General features: G+C 33.0%; 2 protein-coding genes across 7 annotated transcripts; one reads left to right on the top strand and one right to left on the bottom strand.

The window, feature by feature from the left end:
- Positions 1 to 1,672: 1,672 nt before the first annotated feature.
- SVP (K-box region and MADS-box transcription factor family protein) lies at positions 1,673 to 7,362 on the bottom strand. 5 transcript variants are annotated; one of them, XM_089766446.1, is made up of 10 exons: positions 7,175 to 7,362; positions 6,890 to 6,957; positions 5,573 to 5,630; positions 3,314 to 3,392; positions 3,118 to 3,182; positions 2,930 to 3,029; positions 2,782 to 2,823; positions 2,224 to 2,265; positions 1,991 to 2,139; positions 1,674 to 1,881 (listed from the first exon to the last, which is right to left on the bottom strand). In XM_089766446.1, the coding sequence occupies exons 4-10, from the start codon at positions 3,389 to 3,391 to the stop codon at positions 1,863 to 1,865; spliced, it is 495 nt and encodes a 164-aa protein (XP_089622572.1). In that variant the 5' UTR covers position 3,392; positions 5,573 to 5,630; positions 6,890 to 6,957; positions 7,175 to 7,362; the 3' UTR covers positions 1,674 to 1,862. The 5 variants fall into 5 exon arrangements, with proteins under 5 accessions (XP_022740154.1, XP_089622572.1, XP_089622573.1 ...); XM_022884419.2 differs by lacking the exons at positions 6,890 to 6,957; positions 7,175 to 7,362 and adding an exon at positions 6,228 to 6,507 and having other exon boundaries at positions 1,673 to 1,881; positions 5,573 to 5,795; XM_089766447.1 differs by lacking the exons at positions 6,890 to 6,957; positions 7,175 to 7,362 and adding an exon at positions 6,228 to 6,505.
- Positions 7,363 to 10,425: 3,063 nt separating this feature from the next.
- On the top strand, positions 10,426 to 26,431 carry LOC111293242 (kinesin-like protein KIN-14B). 2 transcript variants are annotated; one of them, XM_022886050.2, is made up of 23 exons: positions 10,426 to 10,961; positions 12,213 to 12,336; positions 13,162 to 13,248; positions 13,418 to 13,588; positions 13,738 to 13,844; positions 14,477 to 14,608; positions 14,762 to 14,940; positions 15,387 to 15,548; positions 15,956 to 16,047; positions 17,013 to 17,164; positions 17,642 to 17,815; positions 18,352 to 18,498; positions 18,721 to 18,888; positions 19,872 to 19,943; positions 20,130 to 20,185; positions 20,285 to 20,501; positions 21,099 to 21,290; positions 21,399 to 21,590; positions 21,766 to 22,119; positions 23,644 to 23,742; positions 24,658 to 24,798; positions 24,879 to 25,037; positions 25,648 to 26,431. In XM_022886050.2, exons 1-23 carry the CDS (start codon positions 10,734 to 10,736, stop codon positions 26,101 to 26,103), a joined length of 3,861 nt encoding a protein of 1,286 aa, XP_022741785.2. In that variant the 5' UTR covers positions 10,426 to 10,733; the 3' UTR covers positions 26,104 to 26,431. The 2 variants fall into 2 exon arrangements, with proteins under 2 accessions (XP_022741785.2, XP_089622563.1); XM_089766437.1 differs by lacking the exons at positions 24,879 to 25,037; positions 25,648 to 26,431 and adding an exon at positions 24,372 to 24,406 and having other exon boundaries at positions 24,658 to 24,795.
- Positions 26,432 to 26,433: the final 2 nt, after the last annotated feature.

The following is a 26,433-nucleotide window of genomic DNA, read 5'->3' as shown; positions in this document are numbered from 1 at the left end:
GCTAGAATATTAATATATTAAATGTTCCAGCAACTCCCGTGGCCCTGAATACAGAAAGATATTTGAGAGCCCACGATTTTGAACCTTGAACTGAAATTTTGGTGGGGCGAGCCAGGCCCATGCTATGCAGTTAAGTACAAATAGAACCGGCAGCAAGCTGGCATTAAACCGTGTGGGCCAAATCAATAATCCTCTTCATATTGCGGCTCGATCTATAACTTGGGTAATATAGGCATGAGAAACGCGAGAAATTATTGTAAGATCACACGGACCAAACGTTGAAACTTGAAATTCTGCCGACAAACAAACCCTTTTGCTAGAATTTCACTCTAGATATCATATACCAAGATGCAAGAGAAACAAATTTTATGGTAATAAGCTAAATTCAGTGAGATTTTCTTTTTTTTTTTTTTATGGAAATTGTGATTTATGGCCCTAGGTGTTTCAATGAATCAATTATTTGCAAATATGGGTATAACCCATGGATGCAAAGAATCCATGGCTGCCAACACGAGTCTTTTTGGCCAATAAGAAAAGAGTCTTCAAAGATCAAAAGATATCCAAAATGCATGCAGATGAAAATTTTCCTATAAATAAGTTCATTGAAGGTAGATCTGATAATTTATATATTTGTATTATTTAAAATATAAAATTTTATATATTTATATAATATTTTATATAAAAATTATATATTATAATTCATATTAACACAAAAACGTAAATATATTTTTTTAATTTTATTAAATTCATAATAATTATTATTAAAATTTTAAATTATGTTATATTATCATATCAACATGTCGTGTTTTAAATTATCATATCTAATAATTCATTAATAATTTGTTGATTAATGTAAAATTATCTTTCTTTATGCTTTACCTTTCCATTTTTGTCGTACCTTGTTTACTTTTATTTTTTGCACATTTGATTTCCTTTCAATACTTTGGATGAAGCATCAATTTTTTTATTTATTTTTTACGACTTTAAATACTAAAATATTTAAAATAAAAAATTTATCATTAACGATTTTATTAAAAATATTAAAAATATTTTGTTATTATTTTGTGGTAACTTTTAATTAGTTCAGAAGACTAGACTTCACTTACCGTATCATTAAATAGTTTAGATGGATAAAAAGCTGGCAGTCCAGCTGCTTACCAATTTTCCAACAACATTTCATAAAATATATAAATGATCCATATTATGGGGAATTTCAAAATGGGACAATGCAAAAATTGTTTTGAATTTGGTACCATATATAAAAATATTTATTTAAAAGGGAATCAAAGGTTTTATTTGATTACTTCTACCGTGCAATTCTTGCCCTTCGAATCAATGTCCCTGGTATTAACTTAGCATTCCTCATTTTAACATATTTTCCCAGTTTGATATATAATTATTTGCTAGTCCTCACTTGTACCCTTATATGCTTGTTCATAGGAAAAGAGCTCTTTCCAAATCGAAAAAGGAGTAGACAATGTTAATAATAATATTTTGGATTGATTTGATAAAAAATAAAAAGCGAATATCATGAATATTTTGAAAAATGTTTAAAAAAATGGGTCTAGAATTCAAAGTTTGAGTATTATAATTTATGATATTTAAATTCTTGCATCTACCAAAGCATGCAAGCATGGCTATGATGAACGTTCTAAAAATTATCTTTCCATTTTAATTCAAATTATTTATATAAAATTATTTATAATAATAATAATAATTTTGCATGAGTTGCTCGATCAAAGTTACACATTAAACTTTTGTACCTCCAAATATCAAGGGGGTTAGCTTTGCATTTCAATATTAATCCAAGTTAATCATATCGTACCAAAGCTTTTTTCTTTAATCTCCTATAATCTCCTCAGTTAGCCAGAATATGGTAACCTGCAAAAGATCAAGACAAACAAAAAAGAAAGGACAAGGGGCTTGGTCGTTACTTTAACAGTAAATATAGTATTTGTTTGTGAATGTGTGCTAGTAAAATGCTACTTACCCTAGCTTCAGGGATGTATCGGAGCTTTCATGGTCGTGTGGATTACCATTAGAGGTACAAACATTGGTCACAGACTCCGATGACCGACCTTCCTCACAAAAGATAATATTCTCCGATTCACTAGCAACTTGTCTTCGGCCATTGGACATCTGCAATACCTTCAGTTGTTAATGCATGTTGCTACTAGCAAGTATCGAAGCACAAAATGTTAGAAGGATGAGGGAAAATTATACCTTCAGCTTTAAACGTTCATTTTCTTCCATCAATTGCATTCCCTGCATGTTTGAGACAGAAATTGCTGAATATATAGCTAAAAGGCATTCAGGTGAACGTCAATTAGAAAGGTACATGATTTCATACTTCTGAAACGTTATGAGAATGAGAACATGATCGCTAATGTTCATGGAATTTTCATCAATAAGAAGGATTTTTATTGGATATTGCAAGTTCAATTAGTAATGAACCGTCTCCATGCATCTAAAATTGGCAAACTTGGATCATTCTTTATATGCATAGATCAGCAAACTGTCTTATGTTTGTCTGTAATTAATTGGAATCTAGTTCATCTTCCTATACATTTTTTCTCATGTAATATCTAACCTAAAATCGATTGACAATAAGTGAAGAGAAGCCACTTGAATATAACATTACATGAAACCCCAAGACTTTCTAATTTCATACTGACAGCTAGTAATTAAGCCAAGCTATGGCTATATGTACTTCCGACTCCTTTTTTATTCTTTACATCTAACTTTCAGTCTCAGGATGTAGATTAATTACAACATACTGACCTTTCTTTGAAGATCAGTGATTTCTCTCATAATCCTTTGACCCTGAAATACATTAAAGAAAAGAATAATTGGAGATTAGTAGAAATCACAAACATATTGTCTGAAATCTTCTACATGACAAAAGTTGCAGAACTGAAAATGCATTAACCTTTTTCTCCATCACTCGGCTCAACCCAGCTTCCAGAGACTTTTCTAGCTGCTGTAGTTCTTCAATAGTTAATCCTTGGAGTTCCTCACCTCTCATTTGCCTGTTTTAGGCAAAATCACTATATACTCACTCACTTACACACACACACACATATGAATTAATTGATAAGAAACAAAGTAAATGCATACCTCAGTTGATGACTTTTCTCTGCTACTTCCATGGTCAGCATGGAGTGGTTGCTGTTTTCTACAAGCTACAGATTAGAAAATGGGGAAAAAGGCTCACGTATGAAGCTTTCACAACTACTACTCTACAAGTCTATAACAAATCCAATTTTTCATAGAACAAAAAGGGATGAAAGACTGAAGCAAGAAAACAACTAGCCTGCAATTCAAGAGATGATTGTTCCAGCTTCTCAAGGTTCTTTGAGCGCAAATTGTGCCTTTCTAGTATCTCCTTCATGCTTTAAGTTAAAGATAAAACTATCAGTTATTTGTGTCAAGCTATAAAATGCTTTCATATCAGATCACCTGGACAAATATAGCATACTGAAGCTTTCTGATAACAATTGCATATAGTTTGTTTCCAGTGTTTCATTCAATGTTTCAATGTAAGAGATTAGGGTGCCCTTAAAGCTACGTGTAACAACATCTAGAGAAGATGATACTACCTAAAAGCTATGAAACACAGCAAAATCAGAAAACTACATTTATGCTTAATTTATCACTATAACCATGCTGACAATTTATGGCAGCAAATATAAAAGAATAGTAACATATTTATTTCCATGGCATAACATATTATCACGAGCATCATGACCAATATAATCCAAGCTGCCTGCAAATACTTGTGCGTATAATATGCTTACAACCGTCTTCTCTTTGATAATTAGCAGGCATTTGAATCATGTATAAGCCAAAGTTCCCCATCAAATTTTCACTAGAAGTCTAACATCTAACCACAAAAGATGTTTTTAATGCTACATTTCCTGCATTAAGAAATGCGAATTCCTAGAAGTAATGATTGAACCTCTGCAAGACATTTTAATGCTTGTAAACTAAGGATTCCCACACAAACAATACTATGGCTGCTAAAATTTAGAGTCTCAAAAAGTGAATCATTTACCATGGACAGCTTTAAAGAGAACCAGGTTCCAGTCATCTACTACGGTTTATTCTTTCTTTTTTTTTTTTCAGTAAGTAAATTAATGCATTTACACATACACAAAAGAGATTGACTTAAGTATAAGACAAGAGCATACTTGCACTAAAAGGCTGACAGCTAAGCAGCCATTAACAAGATTCAGTGATTCCCAAACAAAGAAAAGGTCAACCACAACTAGTTCAATCATGGTCATGGTTCTACATGGACCACAAAGACAGGGAGGAGCGGCAGGAAACAGATAAAGAACAAAAAAGGAAAAAAAAAAAAAAGCTAAGCTAAAGTCTATGAGTCATATATCAAAAAGCTGTTCAAGGTTCGATTTATGATAATCTACAAATATTCCACAGCACTAGGGTATTCCAATCATAAAACCGTAATGATCCCAAATTGAACTTACCAATTTAAGCAGTGCTTCCTAGTTTCTGACCGCTAGTTCTTCCCACTAAGAAATATTTTAGCAGATATATCATAATCACAACCATATATATATATATATATATATATATATATATATCTAGTCTTTTCTTTGAAAACATACCAGACTATATTACTGTCAAGTGCAGTATTGGCGGTTCCAAGTTCCAACTATAACTTCTGGTGAAAACTAAAGTGTGTTTCAGTTCGTAAGAAAGCAATGTTTATTCCCGTGATAACCAGGGAAAGGAATGGTACAGCTTCAGAAATGAGAAAAAAGAAGGAAAAGACTGATAGAAACAAACAATCAACATATGCATTATGTTTTATGGAAGAAGAACAAGACTATACAGCACTCCCTTGTAAGTTCCACTGAAGAAAATTTGTAAATCGACAAAACAAACCAAATAACACCAAAAGGTAAAAATGAATAAAGAGTACGGCATACAAAAAAAAAAAAAAAAAAACACCAAGGAATAAACCACATAGATTATGGAGAAACAAAACAAGGATCCCGACCTGACATCATTAGTCTCTACACCAACACCACTGTAAATTCATGCTTATCTTCTTCCCATACAGGAACATATTATATATATACATATATATATATATATATATATATATAGAATTATAGATCGACATAAAATTTTTTAAAAAAAAGCTGTAGACAATTCCTCGTCGATATCTGAGACTTTCATTTAGAATTCCAACACAAACAACAAAATATCTTACCTATATATACATTACGCACTTCTCTTCCAAATCCCAATATTTAAAAACCCATTTCATTCTTCCATCAAACTTCCAGAGTTTTTATTTTAAAAAACCCAAAAATACAGAAGAAAGAACAAACCTCCCCCTCTCAAATATCTTAACGAAGCATATACGCAAAAAAAAAAAAAAAAATCCTGATTTTTCTCAAAGTTCAAAACTTTGTCCTTTTTTTTTCCACTAAAAAAGAGTATAATTTTACAACTATAGCATGATTTTTATAATAAAAAAAGTAAAAGCCAATACACAAACAAGTGTTTAGAAAGAGAGAAATCAAGAGAAAGAAGGTACCTTGAGCTAGCATACTCAAAGAGCTTGCCAGTAGATGAGAAAATAATAAGAGCAACATCTGCATCACAAAGAATAGAGAGCTCCTCAGCTTTCTTAAACAACCCTCTTCTCCTTTTGGAAAAAGTCACCTGCCTAGATGTAGCGTTATCAATTTTCTTGATCTTAATCTTCTCTCTTGCCATTCTTTTTTTTACTTCTTGTTCTTTCTCTACCTTGTTTCTTCCTAAATAAAACCACAACAAAAAAAGGGTTGGCTTCCTTTTTAGAGAACTTCTCCAATCAAACTGGAATAACCCAATCAAGTAAAACTGGAAACCCCAAAAAAACAAAAACAACGAAAAGTTTCCATAAATGGAGTTAGTTAAAATTTAAAAAAGAGAAAAAGGAAAGTTAAGGAGACAAGCCGGGGTTAAAAAATGGCGGCATTTTTGCCAAATTTAGTGTTAAAGTGTTAAGAGACAAAACCCTAAAGAAAGAAGAAATGAAATGAAAATGACCAAACCAACTTCAGATCCAAAACAAAGAAACCAAGAAAAAACAAAAAGGAAGAACACCCAAAATGAGTTTTTGAAAGTGGTAAAAGAAAAGTGAAAGGAGTTAGAAAAAAAACGATTGGTTAGAAAGGAATGTTCGTGTTTATTTCATATTTGCTTACCAGTTTTGGTGTGGTTTTGCGGTGTTGGGTTTGGTGCTAGAGAGGTTTTGTTGGAAGTGTAATTTTTTGCTTCCGAGCTTGTGAAAAGCAGCCAATGAATGGTTGAGAAAATGGAGGAAAAAGTGAGAGAAGAATCCGGTTTTGGGGGGGATAAAGGAAGTGTTAAAAGAAAAGACTTATGCTTTGGTAAGTAGAAAAAAAGGAACTAAGCAAGGGAGCTTCTCTTTCGCCTTCCATAATCCATACTTTTAGTTTAAATTTCTGTAAATGAATTTGAAATAGCAACTTTGAACAGAGATGTTGCACAACTCATATATCATAAATTATAGGGTTTATTCATAAAATGTGAAAATAGTAGTACTCACGGTTATCGTTGTTTTTAATTCTTTATACTTTTTTATGGAATTTATTTAGTTTTTACTTTTCACAGACCAAAACAAAATCTTTCAAAATACTAGTAAGAATCACTCTCATTATGTTTTTGACTCTTTCATACTCAATTTACATATTGCTTGATTGTTTTTAACATTTATCTAATTAATTAAACATATGAAATCTATAAATATTTATTTTTACAATTTTAAAATTTAAATTTACTGAGATAATATTTTAGAATTTATTGTGAAGAAACTGAAAACAGCATTAAAACTAAAGCAAAATACCTTAAAACCAGCGAAGAAGGGACTTGATGAATGGCCAGCTTCCAATACATTGTACAAAAAGCCTCGGCCTGCATTCAGGTGCAAAACAGGATGAAAAAAAGTGGTAAATTCTTTAAATTTTGAGTAGCTGTATGATTTTTTTTGCATCTAGGAAACAGATTAACAGTAATTAGACGTGAAAAAGCAAAGGGAAAAAAAAGTAGCACTACAACTTGATTGAATGATTGATCAACAATTGATGTGAAGTACAATTTTAGATGTACGGTTCCTTCCATTTCTTCTTACATCGATTGATGTTGACCCAAGCAATTCTTGCCAGACATGGGCAACCATGTCCTGCCAGTACTACCGCAGTGGAATCTTGATGCCTTGCTGCCCTTCGGCCCCTAGACAACGGTAAAATGAAGAGAGATAAAAGCAAGCAATCTCGAGATAGAAAATGCAAGATGGATTGTCTTATTCCCTCCAGAGACTTGCTTTTGCTATTTCCCCATACTCATAGATTGGAAAACCCACTTGGCGACCACCAAACAGAGCTTGATTCGAGCCAGGCCTTCGGGCTCAATTTCACCTAGCAATTTGCCAAATGTAGTTGCTAATGCCTAATAGTAAAACAGGTCCATAAATGGGATCAGGCCAGGGCCAGGGGCTACATCTTCTCCAATTCTTTCGTGGGCCAGCGAGCAACCGCAGTCGAGCTCGTATGTAACATCTCGAGCATGAGCTGGACTAGTAGTTCGGCCTTAAAAAGGCTTTTGCAATACGGCCTTTTTTAAGCTGTGTTCAGATTTAATAACTTGTATATTTATATCATATACAGTAATAATAATTTATATATTAATTTCGTATTTTATATGAAAATAATATATTATAATTTATATTGATATAAAAATATAAATTTTTTTATTTTATTAAATATATAAATAATTTTTATTAAAATTTTATATCATATCACTTTTATTTTTTATATTATTTTTTTATCATATTTTAAATTACCAAATTTACCTTTAACCTTTCTTTAATTATTCTTGAACTGTTGTTCATCAATTGTTATTAGCCTCGAAGATTAAACTCCGAGCCATTTTAAGAACACCTCAAATCAAACCACATGGTTTATATATATGATTTAAATTTTGTTAGGTAATAAAGAAAATAAATGAGGATAAAAAATTTATTAATCTAATCATTAAAATACATAATAATTTTTTTATTTTATAATTAAATTATTAAATTAATAAATTTTTTATTCTTTCCCCTTTTCATCGAACAAAACCTTAATATTTATGCTTTTCAATTATTAATCTTTGTTCTCGTCCCACATTTAGTGGACTTTAATGTCGTTTATATCTCAAATTACGGTTTAGGAAATAACAAAAACAAGATTAATATCTTATTCAATTCAATCAAACACGTTGCCATAAAATGAAGAACAACTAGGTCTCTTTAAAGCGTACATTTAAACTATTGTATCTAACCGTTGCAGTATCAACCTGCATCATAAAATTTAGAGTTTCATTAAATAATGTTGAACCTATCACATTTATTGACATTTGATGGTCTCACCTACATAGCATGTACCATTAAACTGTTTAGATCTAATGATGTTGCAATTGAAGCAATATGATGAACAAATTATTATTTGGTCTGAATGTCTAGCCTTCAATGTTAAATTGGTTCAAATTAGGGAGTGGGGAGATGCATATGACTATCAAATAATATGGATTCAAAAAAATTTTTCTAGGTATTGTTCACTTATAATATATAAAAAATTTTATTAAATAATTTAAAATAATATTATTGATAATTTTGTTAAGAGTATCAGAAAAAATTATTATTTAATTTTTTTTTAATTTAAAATGTATACGATCATCTCAGAGCAAATCCGCATCGATTCATGTTTATTAAGTTACTTTTGCATGAAAACAAAAATCATACATAAATGAAGCAATATTGTCAAGATAAATAACTCATGTTTAAAAAAATTTTGGTGCAATTGTAGTAAAAAAAAAAGTAAATCTATTATCTAAGTTTAATATAATTAATTTATACAGTCATTTTAAAAAATAATATTTAATAGATATATAATTTAAATATTTACACTTACAATTTTTTGTATATTTTTAGATTGTATTTTTTTTAATATAAAAAATAGAACTAAATTAATGTAAATCTTGAACTAAATAGAAACTAAGAATTAATTCATTGGTATGTTACCTTAAACCCAAATTGGCTGCATCTACACTCAAAGCACTGTCTCATCATTTCAAAGATGGTGGCAGGCAGCCAGGCACCCATTATTATTACTTTTTTATGATTAACCCATATGCTTTCTTAAAATTAATTTAAGTGTTAGGATTTTGTTATTTAATTATATTATATTTTATTAATTAATCATTTAGTAATTATAATTTGCTTATAATATAAGAATTAATTATTCACTTAATTACATAAATGTAATAATTGATTATGATTAAATTTAAAAAAAATAAAATCGTTAGGAATGGTAAAAGGCTACGAGTAACTCTATTTGAGTTTTGATTATACTTTCAATTTTTATATAAAAATAAATATTTTATTATAAAGTGAATTATATAAATTTTAATATTTAATATTTAATATTTAATTCAATTAATTTTTATATAATCTTGTTTAAAAAAATAGAATAGAATTCAAATCCATCCGTCTCAATTAAAAAATTATAATCTTAATTTTAAATTCATTCAATGAAAAAATATTTAACTTGAACCTTCTTTCTCTTAATGTTATAATTGAAAACATATTTATTTTTTAATATTACAAATAATTTTTCATTTAGAAATTCTCAAATTGGACTTTCACATTTAGAAGCTTGTTTTTAACGTTTGCACCTTTAATTATTTTTACAAATAATAAAGTAAGACAAATATTTGATATTAAAACAAAGAATGTTTGAACAGGTGAGGCGGGTTTTGCCATATCTAAGTGGACCAAAGTTTGCCAGCAACACAAATATTACAAGAACATGTTTTTGCCAGCTCATCCAACGAAGAAAGCATAATTGAACCCACAAAAGCAAAGCAAAGAAGCACACAGGGAAAGAATGGATATTGACTCGATAAATAAATTTATTATTTTTTAATTTTTTAAATTTATTAAAAAATTATAAAATTATTTGTATAAATTCTTTAAATTTAAAATAAAAAAATTTATTTCAACATATTTGAAAAAATATAGACATGCTTATAGACTTAACAATATAAAATAAAATACATGATGTTTTATGAAAATAATTTGAATGAAAAACAAAAAAAAAATATAAATAAATTTAATAAAAAATGTTTTAAATTTTCGTATAAATATAAATTATAATATATAATTTTATATAAAATATAATATAAATATATAAATTATTAATATTTAATACCATATAAATATATAAATTATCTGATTTGCATGCACGAACACGCGCTCAAGCTCGGAATTCACATGCCCCTCCACTCGTTTTTACTGTTATCTTAAATAAAAAGAAAAAGGAAAATGAAAAGAAAAAAAGACAATCCCTCGTGAGAGCGAGTCCCTATCCATTTACAAACGCACATTTTCAAGCGTCCAAAATCTCCCCACATTGTTCCCTCATTAAATTTCGAAAACGACTTCGTTATTTTCTCACCGTTTCCCCATCCCCTCGTTTATAATCCCAAAAGAGGGAAAAATGAAAATAAAAATAAAAAAAATTTATTAAAAATTAGCCAAACTTAGCTCATCAGGAACATTAGTACTGCAACAAGATTTTGAAAAGCCCCAGCTTTAAGATTTGAATTTTTTGAGCAGTTTTTTTTCTCAAAATTTTAAAATTTTTTGGGTGATGGGGGAGCAGAAGAGTAGCAACAATAACCGGTGGAACTGGGAGGTGAGTGGCTTCGAGCCACGGCGATTGTCGCCGTCGTCACCGGAGGAGCAGCGTAGGGTCACTGCTGCGCCGTTGATGCGACGGTACTCGATCTCGGCGTCTTCGGTTGTGTCGCCGTATTCTTCGGAGTTTTCTAAGCAGGCTTTGGCTTCTAAGGTGCAGCGATTGAAGGATAAAGTTAAGGTAACAGTAAAAATCGGTTTAGGGTTGTGAAATTCTCAAGTGATTGGTGGCGGTTTTGTGTGAATTAGCTGCAATGTGTTTCGATGGAGTTGAAGAAGTCGCTTTAGTCAATAGCAATAAGATTTTAACTAAGCACCATTTTGCATTAATTAACATGCAATCTTTTAAGTAAGTTTCTTAGTCTATCATTTTTTTTAAACAAATAAAAGTAGGAAATGCAATTTTCCTTTCATGTCATTTTCTGGAAAAATATTAGGTTTGTTTGGAAATTGATCCAAACTTAATTGAGAAGCTCAACACACAGTATAAAATAATGGAGAATTTGAAATTAACTTCTGATGAACTAAAGCTTACTCATCATTTTGTAGTATTAGAATTTGAAAAAAGTGGATGGGAAATTGGTGTTCATGTAGAAAACTTAATTTGTTGATAATTTTAATGCTGGTCAAATTCTTGTTACGCAAGCTACAGGATCCTGCTTACTGATCCAAATTGAGTTGGTTTGAACTGTTGTAAGATTATGCACTGTGTCAAGTGTGCTTGATAGGCTTGCTTTTTCATATTTAAGTATACTTTGTTGACCAATGGATAGGTGAAAAAAGAAATGTTTCCCCTCCTCTATGGCAGCTTCGTAGTAGTTCCAAGAAAACTTTTAATGTTGATAATGAATCTTGATGACGCATGTACTGCTTCTAGGGGGGACAATAACATGAGTTATTACCAAACAGTTGTTTGAGGTTATGGACTAGACTAGCTGGCTGATAATTCAAAAGTTATCTAATCTCATGTTTTTCTTGGAGAGCCATTAAGGGATTTGTGTTCTCGTTTTCTGATATGATACATTGTTCGACTCTGTTAATAAATTATTTTCAATGTTATTAAGCAAGTTTTGTTGTCTCTCCAATTAATTAGTTGATTGCTAGGATTGTAGCTGATCACAAAATTAAGAGCAAGTAATAGCTTTTGACTCTTTTCATATGCATTCAAGCTTGATGCAAGAATTTTTTTTTTGGAAAACTAGAAATTCCTTTGGCCTTTTCTAAAGTCTACAATCATGATTGGTAATGTATGATGTCTTCGATATCAGAGGCTTTTTTGGGGCTGAAGTGAAAATTATTTTGGGTCAGATGGAAAATTATTTTGGGTCAGATGGGTGCTGTTATATATGGTGATTTAGTACGTGTTCTGGGTTATGTCATTGTAGTGTCTTGTGTTTGATACAGTTTTTTTTTTTTTGCATTAATTTGGCAGCTTGCAAAAGAAGACTACTTGGAGTTGAGACAAGAAGCTAGTGATCTGCAGGAATATTCAAATGCTAAACTTGATCGAGTTACACGTTACCTTGGTGTTCTTGCAGAGAAAACTCATAAGCTAGGTAAGATATTAAGGTTTAGTGCCAGGTTGTTTGAGTTACATTAATGAATTCCTTATGCTTCGGCCATTTTTGTGCTTGGTTTGGATGTCTGATAGTAAATGCCAAAGATACACCCTTGCAGTTTGGTTTATTTTCACTCTACATATAATCACCTTGTTAAAGTAAGACTGTGCTATCATGTCCGGTTGGCATGCGAGGAATTTTGAGATAATAAATTTAAAGAAAAAAGTTAAAAGCACACTATGTTGATCCCTTGTCCAAAAAGAACAAGGAAGGATAAAAAAATATGCTTTTAAAAGAAGCACTAAGAAAAAAATAAGGAGAGCAAAAGAAAATTTAATTGTATGGTTGAAAACAGAAAAATAAAAAAACCTTTTCTTTTTTTCTTCCAAGGGTGCTACAGAAGGTCATTTCACGCTTGTTTTAATACCCTTTATTGGAAGTTTGTTGCTAAAGCTTGGAAATATAACCACAAGGAGCGATTAAAATGTGATAACTCAATAAATAGTTGGTAATATGGATAGTGTAATCAACTAAAGCATAATGAGGGTATCTGCAGTTTATCCACAATTTGATGCATTTGATGTTAAATGGTGTGGGATTGTTTGTTAGGTTTGTCCTTAATATTTTTTAGTTAGATACTATTGCATAAGAATTTGTCTTCTGTTGAACAATAAAAAAGGGGAAAAAACAAAGTCAAAAGCATTATAATGGATTACTGCAAATGGATAAAATATCTGTATTCTTAAATGTTACACTGTTTTCGCCTTCTTCCTCTCAAGGTTCTGTTGATGGTTTTAAACTGTATCTAAATATAAATGACAGATCAAGCTGCCCTTGAAAGTGAGGCTAGAATATCTCCATTGATTAATGAGAAGAAAAGGTTGTTTAATGAGTTATTGACAGCCAAAGGTACTCTTCAACTTTGTGCTTTCTGAATTATCTCTCCTTCCTTCCCTTCTCATTTTCAGATATTTCTTAGCATCTATTATTTCTATGTGTTTTTTCATGTTTCTGCATGCTGAACTTAAAAAGTCACGGTGATAGTACTTTTCTTTATGAAACAAGATTCTTTTTTCAGGAAACATAAAGGTATTTTGTCGAACAAGACCATTGTTTGAAGATGAAGGTCCTTCCATTGTTGAATTTCCTGATGGTTGTACTATCCGCATAAATACTGGTGATGATACAATTGCCAACCCCAAAAAAGATTTTGAATTTGACAGAGTTTATGGGCCTCATGTTGGACAAGGTCAGTAATATATTTAGTTTACTAATTTAAGCAAGAAGGAATTGACCAGAACTTGTGACTGGAAAATTATGTAGATTACTTTTCATTGCATTAGTAGTGTTTATACGTGTTAAGACTTAAGTATGTAATATCCTAAATTTTCTCTGCAGCTGAGCTGTTCAGTGATGTTCAACCATTTGTGCAATCAGCTTTGGATGGATATAATGTTTCCATATTTGCTTATGGACAAACTCGGTCAGGAAAGACACACACGATGGTTGTTCTGCTCTCTCTTTCTCTCTCTCTCTATATGTGTGTGTGTGTATGTGTTCTTGCACTTATGTGTATGTATCTATCTATAAAATTAAAATTAGAATGACTACATATCTACTTTGGATGGATTGATTATTCTAAATCATCCTATTAGACAATCTCTTTACTTTCTTTTTTTTTTTTCTTTTAATTTCATAAATATGCCTGAATCTTAATTAATCAAGGTCAAGATCTTCATTTTTACCTAGTAGTGGCTCTCATTATCTCCAATGGAGCAACTTGTATCACTAGTTATGCCTTTTTAGGCCTCTTGATTATATCAATGGTTTCTACTCCTTTCAATTTTTCCCATATCCAAAGTCTGCTGCATTTGGCCTGTCTGTCATTTTGTGTATGTATAATTAGAATGACTAGTGATCACTTTAGAGGGATTGATTATTCGTCATCATCTATATGATAACCTCGTCATTTCTTTTTTCAAACTAAATGATCAGGATATATATGTTACCTGACTAGGAGGTGGTCCTTTCATTAGAAGAGCACCTTGTATCATGGGAATTTTATGTCTATTCATGGCCTTTGATATACTAATATTGGCCCGTGCTTTGCTTTTTGACATGCTTTCATTTCTCTCAGGAAGGATCTAACCATGACCGTGGCTTATATGCTCGTTGTTTTGAGGAGCTATTTGATTTAGCCAACGCAGATTTAACTTCAACTTCTAAATTCAAATTCTCTGTCACAGCCTTTGACCTCTATAATGAACAGGTTTCTTCACTGTTCTTACTCGCAATATTCTCACTCTCTCTACTGATTGTTTCAATATTTTGATTTTTGGTTTTGACTTTTGATTGTTGAATGATCATTTCAACATGGTAATACTGAATTGTACTAATGCAGACCCCTTAAATGTTCTTATAGATAAGGGATTTGCTTTCAGAATCAGAAAGTACTTTACCAAAGATTTGTTTGGGATTACCAGAATCTTCTATAGAACTTGTGCAGGACAAAGTTGATAATCCAATGGACTTCTCTAAAGTCCTGAAAGCAGCATCCCAAAGCCGGGGAAGTGACACATCAAAGTTCAATGTTTCTCATTTGTATGAACTACATCTTGTACTTTCAACCTTTCTTTCCTCATTAAATGTGTGGGCATGCTATTAGATAAAGTTAATAATTAATTCTAAGAAAATTATATTTTTTCCTTGTTTCTCTGCTTCCTAATCCTTTCAACTTTAGCATTATCAGTAATACTTGATATGTATATACATATACATATATATATATATATATATATATATATATGTTCAGTTGACCAGTAGTAATCCAACCATTTGCACAAAATGTCCACTTGAGGCAATAAAATTTTATGTTAAACCTATTGTTTGAGTTTTTAGCTTTGATTAGTTGTATGCCAATGTGTGGGTTGAGATTTTGAAATAAAATTTGATTCTTCTATTTGTTTCTCCATTAGTCGTCTATGGTGTTCATACCAAGTGTCGTTCCCTATTTAATTTGGGTGGATTTCTTGTGCTACTTTTTTCAGGATCATCACAGTGCACATATATTATAACAATCTGATCAGTGGAGAAAACTCACACAGCAAGCTTTCTCTTATTGACTTGGCTGGAAGTGAAGATCAAATTTTAGAAGATGATAGCGGGGAGCGTGTGACAGACTTGCTACATGTTATGAAATCACTTTCAGCGTAGGTCATCTTGACTGTTATTGTATCCTGCATTGCTGTAATGTTTTCTGCTCGCTAGTCAAGCATGGAAATTGAACTGAAGATAGAGCAGCTACTAAGGGATGTAGAAAGTGCACGTATATGCTGGTTTTCTGCTTCCTTTATTTTACGCGACCATTGGATGTCAAATAACAAGAAATTTCAACCTTATGTTTATGAAAATGAAGATGCTTGTGATTTAGAAATAAAATTATTAGTATTTATTAGAAAGGCTTGCTTTTTCTTTCACGTGGAGAATGTGAGCAAGTAGAGTGACTTGTTATCTAATTATGTATATGATACTTCTCTTGCTTACTTTCAGACTGATTCATATTTCTGATTTTACTTTCACCAATTTTGCCTTGTTGCATTTTGTGTTCCATATGTAGGTTGGGAGATGTTTTGTCTTCTTTGACCTCAAAGAAGGATACTATTCCTTATGAAAATTCAATGCTCACCAATATACTTGCAGACTCTCTAGGTATCCTTCTGCTTCTTATATATGTGAGATTTACTGGCACTTCAGAGCGCCCAGAATAGAAAATTGCACGTAATACTTTTGTTTTCCACTTTGTTTTTGCATGTATAGTTGTTTACATCAAAATAGTCTGATGGAAAAATGTGCCTGGTTATGGTGGTAGGTGTGCTGAAAGGAGAATTTGTTGGTTTCATTGCCTTTTCTTTTTATTAGTTGAGGTCCATTTCTGCTATAATTTTTAATTTTGTCTCTTGCATCCTGACTGCAAAAAGATGAAATTTAAAAGATAAGAACATCTAGGAGAAGTTTTTACTGATGGATGGATTTTCTCAATAATAATGAACAAAAATTTATGGTAATCTTCCCCACCTGCCAAATATAATATAAGATATGCAGTTATCCACTAGAGCTGCATGCCTTACCTTTATACATATGATAAATATTAATTAAGTTCGTCAGTATGCTTTCAGAAACCTTGGCTTTCTTCTTTTTAAATGTACTGCAAAATTCAGTACATAGTTTTCTTAAAGATTTATGATTTATAGCTATATCAATAAAACTTGTTTTCCCTCATTTTAGGACCATCTGTTTTAATTCTGTAATCTTTTTGATGAAGAAGCTTCCTTATAATTGATCAAGTAACAATCTTACATTTTCTCATACACATTATCTGGCTGATGTCTGGGTTGCTTGCCAAAAAGTTGTCAGTTGTTAGAAGGTTATCAAGTTTTCCAAAAAGAAATTCTAGCTAGTGGTCTAGAATAACTAAGTGGTCTTATTAATGCAACCATCCTGCATTGTACATTATGTGACCTGCCTGTTGTTTTCCTCTTATTTGTTTGCATCTACAGGTTAATCATATGTCACTGTTTCTTTTGTAATGCACAAGGTTTTTTATTTGTACATGTAACTTATTTAACTTTCTGAACCAAGTTATAATTGCAAATCCAATATTCTTCTTTCTGCAGGGTGGAACTCAAAAAGTTTGATGATAGTTAACATCTGTCCAAATGTTGCAAATCTCTCCAAGACATTATCATCTCTTAATTTTGCTGCACGAGCTCGAAATTCTGTACTAAGCCTTGGAAATCGAGATACTATTAAGAAATGGAGAGATGTTGTAAGTCACTGATATTGGTTTCTCAATTCACTTTTATATTTTTAACTTCCAACTTGTGTTTGTTTGTGTTGTTATTTAATAAACCGGTATCCTGCTGCAAGGAGAACTCTGTCAGTAAGTTTTATTTGAAGGAAGTTTTACCTACTTGCAGGTCGATAGATGCGTTTGAATGTTAGGGGAAAGAGAGAGCTGATGATAAAGCCAGGAGCAACTTTAGGGGAATGAGATAAAACACTAATAAACCTAGTAGTAGTTCAACACAGTTGAAGCCTAGAATTGATTTGATGTCACATTGGTTTTTATTTCTTTTTTGTCTTTTTCTCAGAAATAAGTGGAATTACTTACTGTAGTCCATAAGAAATGTTCCATCATGTGCATTTTGCATTAATCAATCCTTTTGCTGTCAATATATTGAATTGTTGATAAAAGCTCAATTATCGGAATGTGCATCTTTATAGCTTGCAATTCTTCTTCTAGGCAAATGATGCACGTAAGGAGCTCTATGAGAAGGAAAAGGAAGTTCAAGATCTGAAACAAGAGGTTTTGGGACTTAAACAAGCACTTAAAGAGGCAAATGATCAGTGTGTCCTACTATTCAATGAAGTTCAGAAGGCCTGGAGAGTTTCTTTTGCTCTGCAATCAGATCTAAAGGTTTTTGTAACTTCTGAGTTTGGTTTTTTGTGATTTTGCTGTAGTTAAATCTTACTTGATAGTTGGACATGTTTTTGACTTTTACCAGCTAGATCTTGTTTTTGCTGACATAATTTACATCCCTAGTACCTGTCTCTGTTTTTGTTTGTGGTGGTGTCAGCCCCACTCTCTCCTCTCCTCTTGCCTTGGGACTTTCAACTATCTGATGTTCCTTTTACTCTTTAAGTCATCACATGACTCTCTTATGGTCATTTGTACCGTTGTCATGACGGAATGGTTTAGATGGTATGGAGTCTTGGTTCTTCACTGCCTAGCCACATATAAATGAGAAATGCTTAGGGGCATTTTTCTAAGGTTCAAGTTATCAAGTAGTTGGTGCTTCTTCCTTTTTTTTTTTGAGCAGTGGAGGTTGAAATATTGCCTTATAGGTTTAGCATTATGTTTTGTTGTCTGCGAGGCAATTGTATGCTATCAATTTTCTCTTAACTTTGGGCATTCATCTTGCTAAATTATTTAAGTATTATTCTATAATGCAGTCTGAGAATGTTATGCTTGTGGAAAAGCATAATATAGAGAAGGAACAGAATGCACAGCTCAGAAATCAAGTAGCTCAATTGCTACAGTCAGAACAAGACCAAAAATTGAAAATGCAACAACATGATTCAACAATTCAGACATTGCAGGTTGGCTTTTGATCAATTCTCATTGTTTCATATATATATGTATGTGTGTCTCTCTATGTGTATATTTGTATATATATATGGATGGATGCATATACTTTTAGTGAAAATAAAATTGAGAAAGATGAACTATCATTAAGGAATGCACGCATCCATAGTTCTGTTCTCCAGATCAAGAGATTTTAAGTCTATGGTTGCTTTATAAGATGACTTTTCATGATGTAGGCAAAACTTAAAAGTCTTGAATCACAACTCAATGAAGCTAAGTCCTTTAGCTCAGAAATGCGGTCTGGATTTTCAACAATAACCAAAACAGCAGCAGATGGTATGGATTCTTCAGCCGTAACTAAGAAGCTTGAGGAAGAACTCAAGAAACGTGATGCTCTGATTGAGGTCCGCTGAACTTCACCTTTAAAATCCTTGATTTTTGTTATTCTTTTTGTTTATTAAATGATGTACTACTATTGCTAAATGATATGTGTTACTTAATAATTTAAAATATAATCTTGTTGTTCTTATCTTTTCACTGCATGTATAAGTTGCGATGTCAGAAGTTGTTACTTGTTCGTTCAACCATACAAAATCTATCTATTAATTAGGAAAACTTATTAAATTTTGTTCCTTGCCAAATTACCCTCATTTAATGCACCTTGTCTTCTGTAATTCTGCTGTAATTTTGTGATATTTATTGGGGAATAGATTAGGAATGTTGTGGATGCATCGTTGACTTTTTAAAAAAGGACAATGTAGTGGGACATCCTAGAATTTAAGAATAATATATTTCAGATAACTTGTAGTTATTCTTAAGAAAAGTACCAATCCCTTATTAGTTAAGCTAAGTATGGAGGAAATTTTAGCTGGCAAGCCCGTAGTACAGTTGTTTGCCCTGGACAGTTCAAAATGGTTAAACATTTATTATGCAAAAAAATTACTAAGTGGTTGAGATAGGGTAATGTAATTTTGAGTAATTAGTTATTTCCTTTATACCTTTCAGAATTTTGACTGATAAAAATACAAATATGTCCCAAGTATGTGTGTAGAACACAACTGAATTAGTTACTCCACTGTTTAACTAAAACATAGTTTTCTGACATTACATAAGAATTAGTAAAGGTTGAAAGAGCAATTGGCCCTTAATCCTAACAATCCAGTCATACACGATGCCCCCTTGGATCATTGATGGGAAAGTATCTCATTCCTTCAGGAGCTATTAGATGGTGGCTCCTGAAATATATCTTTGAACTCTTGCAGCTAGCTTTTCAAAGTGTATCACTTATTTATTCTTGAAATGCCTTTTCCAGTCACTCAAATGATGAGAGCAGACTTTCTCACTATAGTTTAGTTTTGTTCTTACATTAATTTTATTGATTGTGCAGAGGTTGCACGAAGAAAATGAGAAATTATTTGATAGATTAACAGAGAAAGCATCTATGGTTGGATCACCACAGGTAATTTTTTTTTTATTTTTTATTTTCTATGTTTCAAATCAGCATGATTGTAATACTTAGCCTTCTTGTGACTTGTGTGCTTTTGTTCCATCATCATATTTTTTTTGTTATAAGCTTAGACGCTGCTTTAGGTGTTATTGTTTGTGAAGTATTTTAAGATATTGGGCTAAAATACTTTGAATTCAGGTTACAAGTCCATTTTCTAAAGGTTCGGCAAATGCCCAGCCTCGAGACCCTGGGAGGTGCTAACTTCAGTTCATTTTGCGGTAGCTTCAATTGTTATTGTTTCTTACATCCTTCATAGCTGATTGTTGAAGTCCTTTGTAATTGTCTTTAAACAGGAATGATTATAACAAGGGACGATCCATGGATGTTGTTCCTTTGCAGTTGGCCATGGATAAGACTGAGGGTGCAGGTGCTTTGGTTAAAGCAGGTTCTGATAAAGTGAGAACCACACCTGCTGGAGAATATCTTACTGCTGCACTTAATGACTTCGATCCTGACCAATATGACAGTGTTGCTGCGATTTCAGATGGAGCAAACAAGCTTTTGATGCTGGTAAGCTTAAAAACTTGTTTAATTGTTTGGTCTAAAGTCTAAACTATGAAGGTGAAATTTGTGTGCTCTCATTCAAAAAGGGGGAAAGTCTTCCTGCAATGTTTTATCCTTATGGATTGGGTCACAGAGAAACACAACTTATGATTTTGTATTTCTTTTTTTTTTTTTGAATTGTGTATTTGTTTTGCACATTTTATGGATTCAGGCTTCTTGGCTTTGGATTGAGGATTTGTTGGAGAAAGTGATGTTTCTTTTCTGTATGTAGATTTTTTGGAGGAAAAACAGGAATTATTGTAATTCTACTTTTATTTAATGATATCCTGTCACTGGAAAATGCTAGAAAGTCTTTTCAGAGTTGTTACAATTTGTGCTATTTTCTGAAGACATGTATCCCTTTTATCTTCTAATTCTTTTGCTGGTGAAAAGCTAGAATAATCTATCTCAATTTACCTATGATTCAATGTTAGGACAAGTCACTTGAGGTAGCCTTTCATCTATGCATCTTGGTTTTATCACTCGATATCATTTTGATATATGTGTGCTAAAATGGTGGAGATGTACAAAATTTGACAGCTATGTTTAACTGTGATGTCGCAGGTCTTGGCAGCTGTCATTAAAGCAGGTGCTTCTAGAGAGCATGAAATACTTGCTGAAATTAGAGATGCTGTTTTTGCTTTTATCCGGAAAATGGAACCAAAGAGAGTAATGGATACCATGCTTGTTTCTCGTGTTAGAATTTTATATATAAGATCTTTGCTTGCTAGATCACCTGAGCTGCAGTCTATCAAGGTAACTATATACTAGATGCTGGTTTCTCTCTCTCTTTATCTAGCCGCTTGTATCATCATTGAGATGAATGTGTATTTCATCTTTCATCTTTCATCATTCAATTTGTAGGTTTCTCCTGTTGAGTGCTTTCTAGAAAAGCCTAATTCAGGACGCAGTAGAAGTTCCAGCCGGAGCAGCAGTCCTGGAAGATCTCCTGTACGCTATGTTGATGAGCAGATCCTAGGCTTTAAAGTAAATATAAAGCCAGAAAGGAAATCAAAGTTGTCATCAGTTGTTTCAAGAATACGTGGACATGATCAGGTATGCGTTATCATAAGTCTTTGGTTCTTTTCTTTTACATGGGCTGATAGAGAACCCTAGCCCCCTCCTTGTTGGAAGCTTCTTATTATTAATTGCTCTCATAAAAAAATTTCAACAGCATGTGGAATGGTGACTATCAAATATTTCTTAAATGAGACTACAATTAAATGCACAGGATACTCTGAGGCAGCAGCAGGTTACGGGTGGAAAGCTAAGAGAAATACAAGAGGAGGCCAAAAGTTTTGCGGTTGGAAACAAGGCTCTTGCTGCACTTTTTGTCCATACACCTGCTGGTGAACTACAGCGGCAAATTAGGTCCTGGCTTGCAGACAACTTCGAATTTCTTTCTGTTACAGGGGATGAAGCATCTGGGGGTACCACTGGTCAGCTAGAGCTTCTTTCAACTGCTATTATGGATGGCTGGATGGCTGGACTTGGTGCTGCGCTGCCTCCTAATACAGATGCTCTTGGCCAGCTTTTATCAGAGTATGCAAAGCGGGTCTTTACTTCTCAATTGCAACACTTGAAGGTATGCCTGATACCTTAAGGATAACTCTTTAGCTATCTTTCTATAAATCTTCTTATTTACTATTTAGGTTAGGCATGATTATGCCAATTCTTGGTCAAAGGTTTAGTATAGATGGGCATTACTGTTCCATGTTGGCAGTTTCTTTCTTCCTGCTGAATAGTTGTTTTCTCTAACACCATGACATTAACACCTTGGTTTTGTTATTGAAAAAAATGTTTACCTTCTTCTAGGAACGTTAGGTTGATGGTAGTTGGGACCAAGTCAAAGTTCAATACTTTTTATGTCAAGAGAACCCTATAAGTTTCATTTTGTTTTAGGTTCTTAAGGAATGAACTTCAGGATGTTGTTTGTTCTTTGCTTCTCTTGATTCTAAAAACATTTTTATTTTGAAATTGATTCTAAAAATCTATGTTCTTAAGTATACATGTGGCATGTGCTTAATAATGATAGGAAGGCACGTTTTAATAGATGGTCCCTCGTGTGGATGGGTATTTATCTGTTATGCTTGTTAGTTTTAAAAAAATTTTGGCTGTAAGTTTAGCATGTAAGAATTCTTGATGTTGTTTCAATTGGGATAAGGTAGTGAGACCTATTTATTTTTACCTTCAGGCTTAAGTTAGTTGTAAGGAAGCCAAGGGATAACCTTTTTTGGGTGCAATCATGCAACCCTTACAGTTCATGGGAAAAAAAAAATGAACTTGTCTCTAGAAAGTGGGAAAATTACAAGTATAAACTGTGACAAGAAAAAAAAAACACGTCCATTATGTTTATCTACTCCTGTCTGATCCTAAAATCTAACACAATGAACTCTTCACAGCTAGCCAGTACTCTGGACCTCACATCTATGTGCCTAAATCTCCAAGATTTACCATTTACTTATTTACTTGATAAAGTTCCCATTAACATTGCCTTGTAGGATTTTGGGCTAGTTTTTGAAAAACTAATAAAAAGGTGGAAGGTGTTGAATTCTAGATTCCTAGAAATTTGTTTCTTCCTCTGCCATTATCTTGATTTCGTATTTGAAAATTTTAATTTGAAAGGATTTGTTCGCTAAAGAAAAAATTTCTTTATCACTTATGATGGTATTTTACTTTTTAGTTTATCTGTTCAGCATTTTAATTCTTATCTGAGCCTTGTGTTTCTTGGGGAATTTATATTGTTGTCTTCCCAGTTCCTGTCTCTTTTTTGCCTTTTCTTTTAGAGGGTGGGAGTGGGAGGCAGGGTCCTACAAACATTTGTTTCAAGGCAATATAGAAAATTTTCTTATTGATAGATTAACTTGGATTATTGTTAGAGCGTAACTTCAGGCCCATTGAATTACAATAGGAAAAGTTCGTCCCTTCTATTATTGACCTATATGTAGTGCTATATGCCTTATTAGCATTTCTTGTATATGTTTATGGCAAGTGGCTGCAATGTTTTTTTTTTTTTTTTTTGCTGTTATCCCCCCCAAAATAAATAAAGATAAAAAACCCAACTGTGTGATTCAATCTAGACGTTCCTAATATCTCTTTCTTCTGTCAGGATATTGCTGGCACCCTAGCAACAGAAGAAGCCGCTGATGCTGCCCAAGTGGCAAAGTTGCGTTCAGCTCTTGAATCTGTTGATCACAAACGAAGAAAGGTAAATGTTTCTTTCAAACCATCCTATCTTTTTCTGCCCCATAAATATCTTACAATTAGCTTCCCTGCATAGAGTAGTCATTGGTTGATCCCAAGTTAATATTTTAACATATTCATAGGGTCTACGTTGGTTATCTACGTATCTTCCTCAGTTTTAACTAGGCCATTATATTGTTTGAGCTGAAATATTTGAAGCGCTAAAAATGGCTCTATCCCACTTTTGAAGTAGGTTCAGTTTACTGCGTACTTCTTGAGCTAGCCTTTGTTATGTAGGATGAGTCAAACTTCATCTTTACTAGAAAGAGAAATTTTATGATTGCTGAGCATATCTGTTGTGGTTTCTTGACCGTGGCCTTGAATCTTTAAGGATGATTTTTTGGTTGGACCTTACCTGATTGCCTCTATCAGAATGTTCATCACCATTGGATCTGCTGAATGAGAAATCTGTTCATTATGGACTAAAATTAGATTGCTTTGTAGATCCGGAAAATGGATAATCAATAAAAGTACTTATTCTCTCATTTATTCTGGATTTTAGAATAATTTGTTATTTATCTTTTTTCTTCAAATGTCCTTTTCCCCGTTGTCTGAGACTCTGAGGGTCTATGGTGTTTCTTCTTTTATGGAAAGCTGAGAAATTGCTGTCAAGCTCAATAAGAATTCAGGTAGATGAATATTTCTTCTGTTTCAATCTCTTTGTTCTTGTGGCATTTAAATTTCAATCTCCGGTTGCCATTGTTTTGTGTACTATTGTCTGCTTGCTTTTATCCCTTTGATATCTCCTTCTTACTCAAAACATTATCAGTCTTGGCTGCACTTTGCATGAGGATATCATTAGCTGAAACTTGCTAATATTTTGTTTTTGTCATAAGTTATATGCTGACATATTAGGATGATGTTTGTGTGGTGTGATTAGATTTTGCAACAAATGAGAAGTGATGCTGCCTTGCTAACATTGGAGAACGGCAGTTCACCCATTCAGAATCCTTCTACTGCAGCTGAAGATGCCCGTTTAGCATCTCTGATTTCTCTTGATGGCATATTGAAGCAAGTCAAGGTTTTAACCTCTTGAAATTGCTGTCTTGATTTGCAGTATAATAACAAAAAAATTTTACATAAATCTTTTATGTTGAGCAGGATATAATGAGGCAGTCCTCTGTAAGTAGCATGGGTAGAAGTAAGAAAAAAGCGATGCTAGCATCTCTAGATGAGCTGGGGGAACGGATGCCCTCCCTTCTTGACATTGATCATCCATGTGCTCAGAGGCAAATTTCCGATGCACGGCGCCTTGTTGAGGTATGAAATTGTCTTTAGTCTTTTTAGAGCTGAAAATTTTCTTCAACAGATGCTTCCTACTTGTTGACTAAAGGAGTTGCCTGGAATTGGTTTGTAACTATTTTTGCATAGTTTTTCTATATATTGAACTGGATGTTTTAAGGCAAAAGGTGAGGAGATGCATGTACCATAGTTCATTAATCCTAAAATGTCTGAAATCTATGCTGCTGTTTTCCATTAAGCTAAAGCATCCTATACCAACATAAATTCTTGTGAATGAGACGTGTGCTTCGAGTATTTGGCTGCATAATGAGAACTCTTTGAACCTGGTCTTTCTGGTTATAGCGATGTTAGTAACAAAATTGCCAAAACAACGTGAACAAAGTAGATTGTCCAATGCTCTAGAGGGAAAAATTATTTCTTTCTTACATCATTTTAAGCTGTCCTTTTGATAATTGAATTACAAAGATCAAAATCATTGTGACTACCAAAAAAAAAAAATCTGTATAAAGAAGAGCTCATGCTTCTGCTCCTTATGCTGCACTGCACCTGATATTTTATTGCAGTTACCATTTATGGTACTTCAATTTCTTCTCTCACCTAGTCTTTAATCTGCCATGTATTTCTGCAGTCGATCCATGAAGAGGATGATCGAACGCAAGAGATACATCATGCTCTAAAGCCATCTGCAGATTCAGGATCTGGTACTGAAACTGACGTGGCACAATGGAATGTATTACAATTCAACACAGGCTCAACAACCCCATTTATCATCAAGTGTGGAGCAAACTCGAATTCTGAGCTGGTCATCAAAGCAGATGCACGGGTTCAGGAACCCAAGGGAGGTGAAATTGTGAGGGTCGTTCCAAGACCATCTGTTCTAGAAAATATGAGCTTGGATGAAATGAAACAAGTATTCTCGGAACTTCCCGAGGCTCTAAGCTTACTTGCCCTAGCCAGGACTGCAGATGGCACTCGAGCTCGGTATTCTAGATTGTATAGGACTTTGGCCATGAAGGTTCCATCATTAAGGGATCTAGTTGGCGAACTTGAAAAAGGTGGAGTATTGAAAGATGTGAAGTCCTGAACGCGAAGGGTGTTGGATATAAATTAGAGAATACCTTGCATTCTAATGTTAAATGCTTGGCTGGGGTTTTTTAATATATATATATATATATATATATATATATATGTTTTTTTTTTTTTTTTTGGGGGGGGGGGGGGGGGGGGGCGCGGGGCTGGTTTGGCTTGGCAGGGACAACCTGGTGTTGTAAACCCGTAATTTAACGTGCTTTCTTGCGATTTGCTAGGGAATCAGTGTGTTTGGGAGCTGGTGGTTAAATGCCCATTGTATCACTCGTCTCATAGCCGTTGGGGCTGATGGCAATTTTGTGCAATTGCTTTCCGACATTTAATT

The sequence above is a fragment of the Durio zibethinus genome, chromosome 10, assembly GCF_047325235.1.
Source record: "Durio zibethinus cultivar Kanyao isolate XHJ-2024 chromosome 10, ASM4732523v1, whole genome shotgun sequence".
In the NCBI taxonomy this organism is placed as follows: Eukaryota; Viridiplantae; Streptophyta; class Magnoliopsida; order Malvales; family Malvaceae; genus Durio; species Durio zibethinus.
Note: the sequence above shows the minus strand (reverse complement) of the source record. Positions and strands in the feature narration are given on the sequence as shown.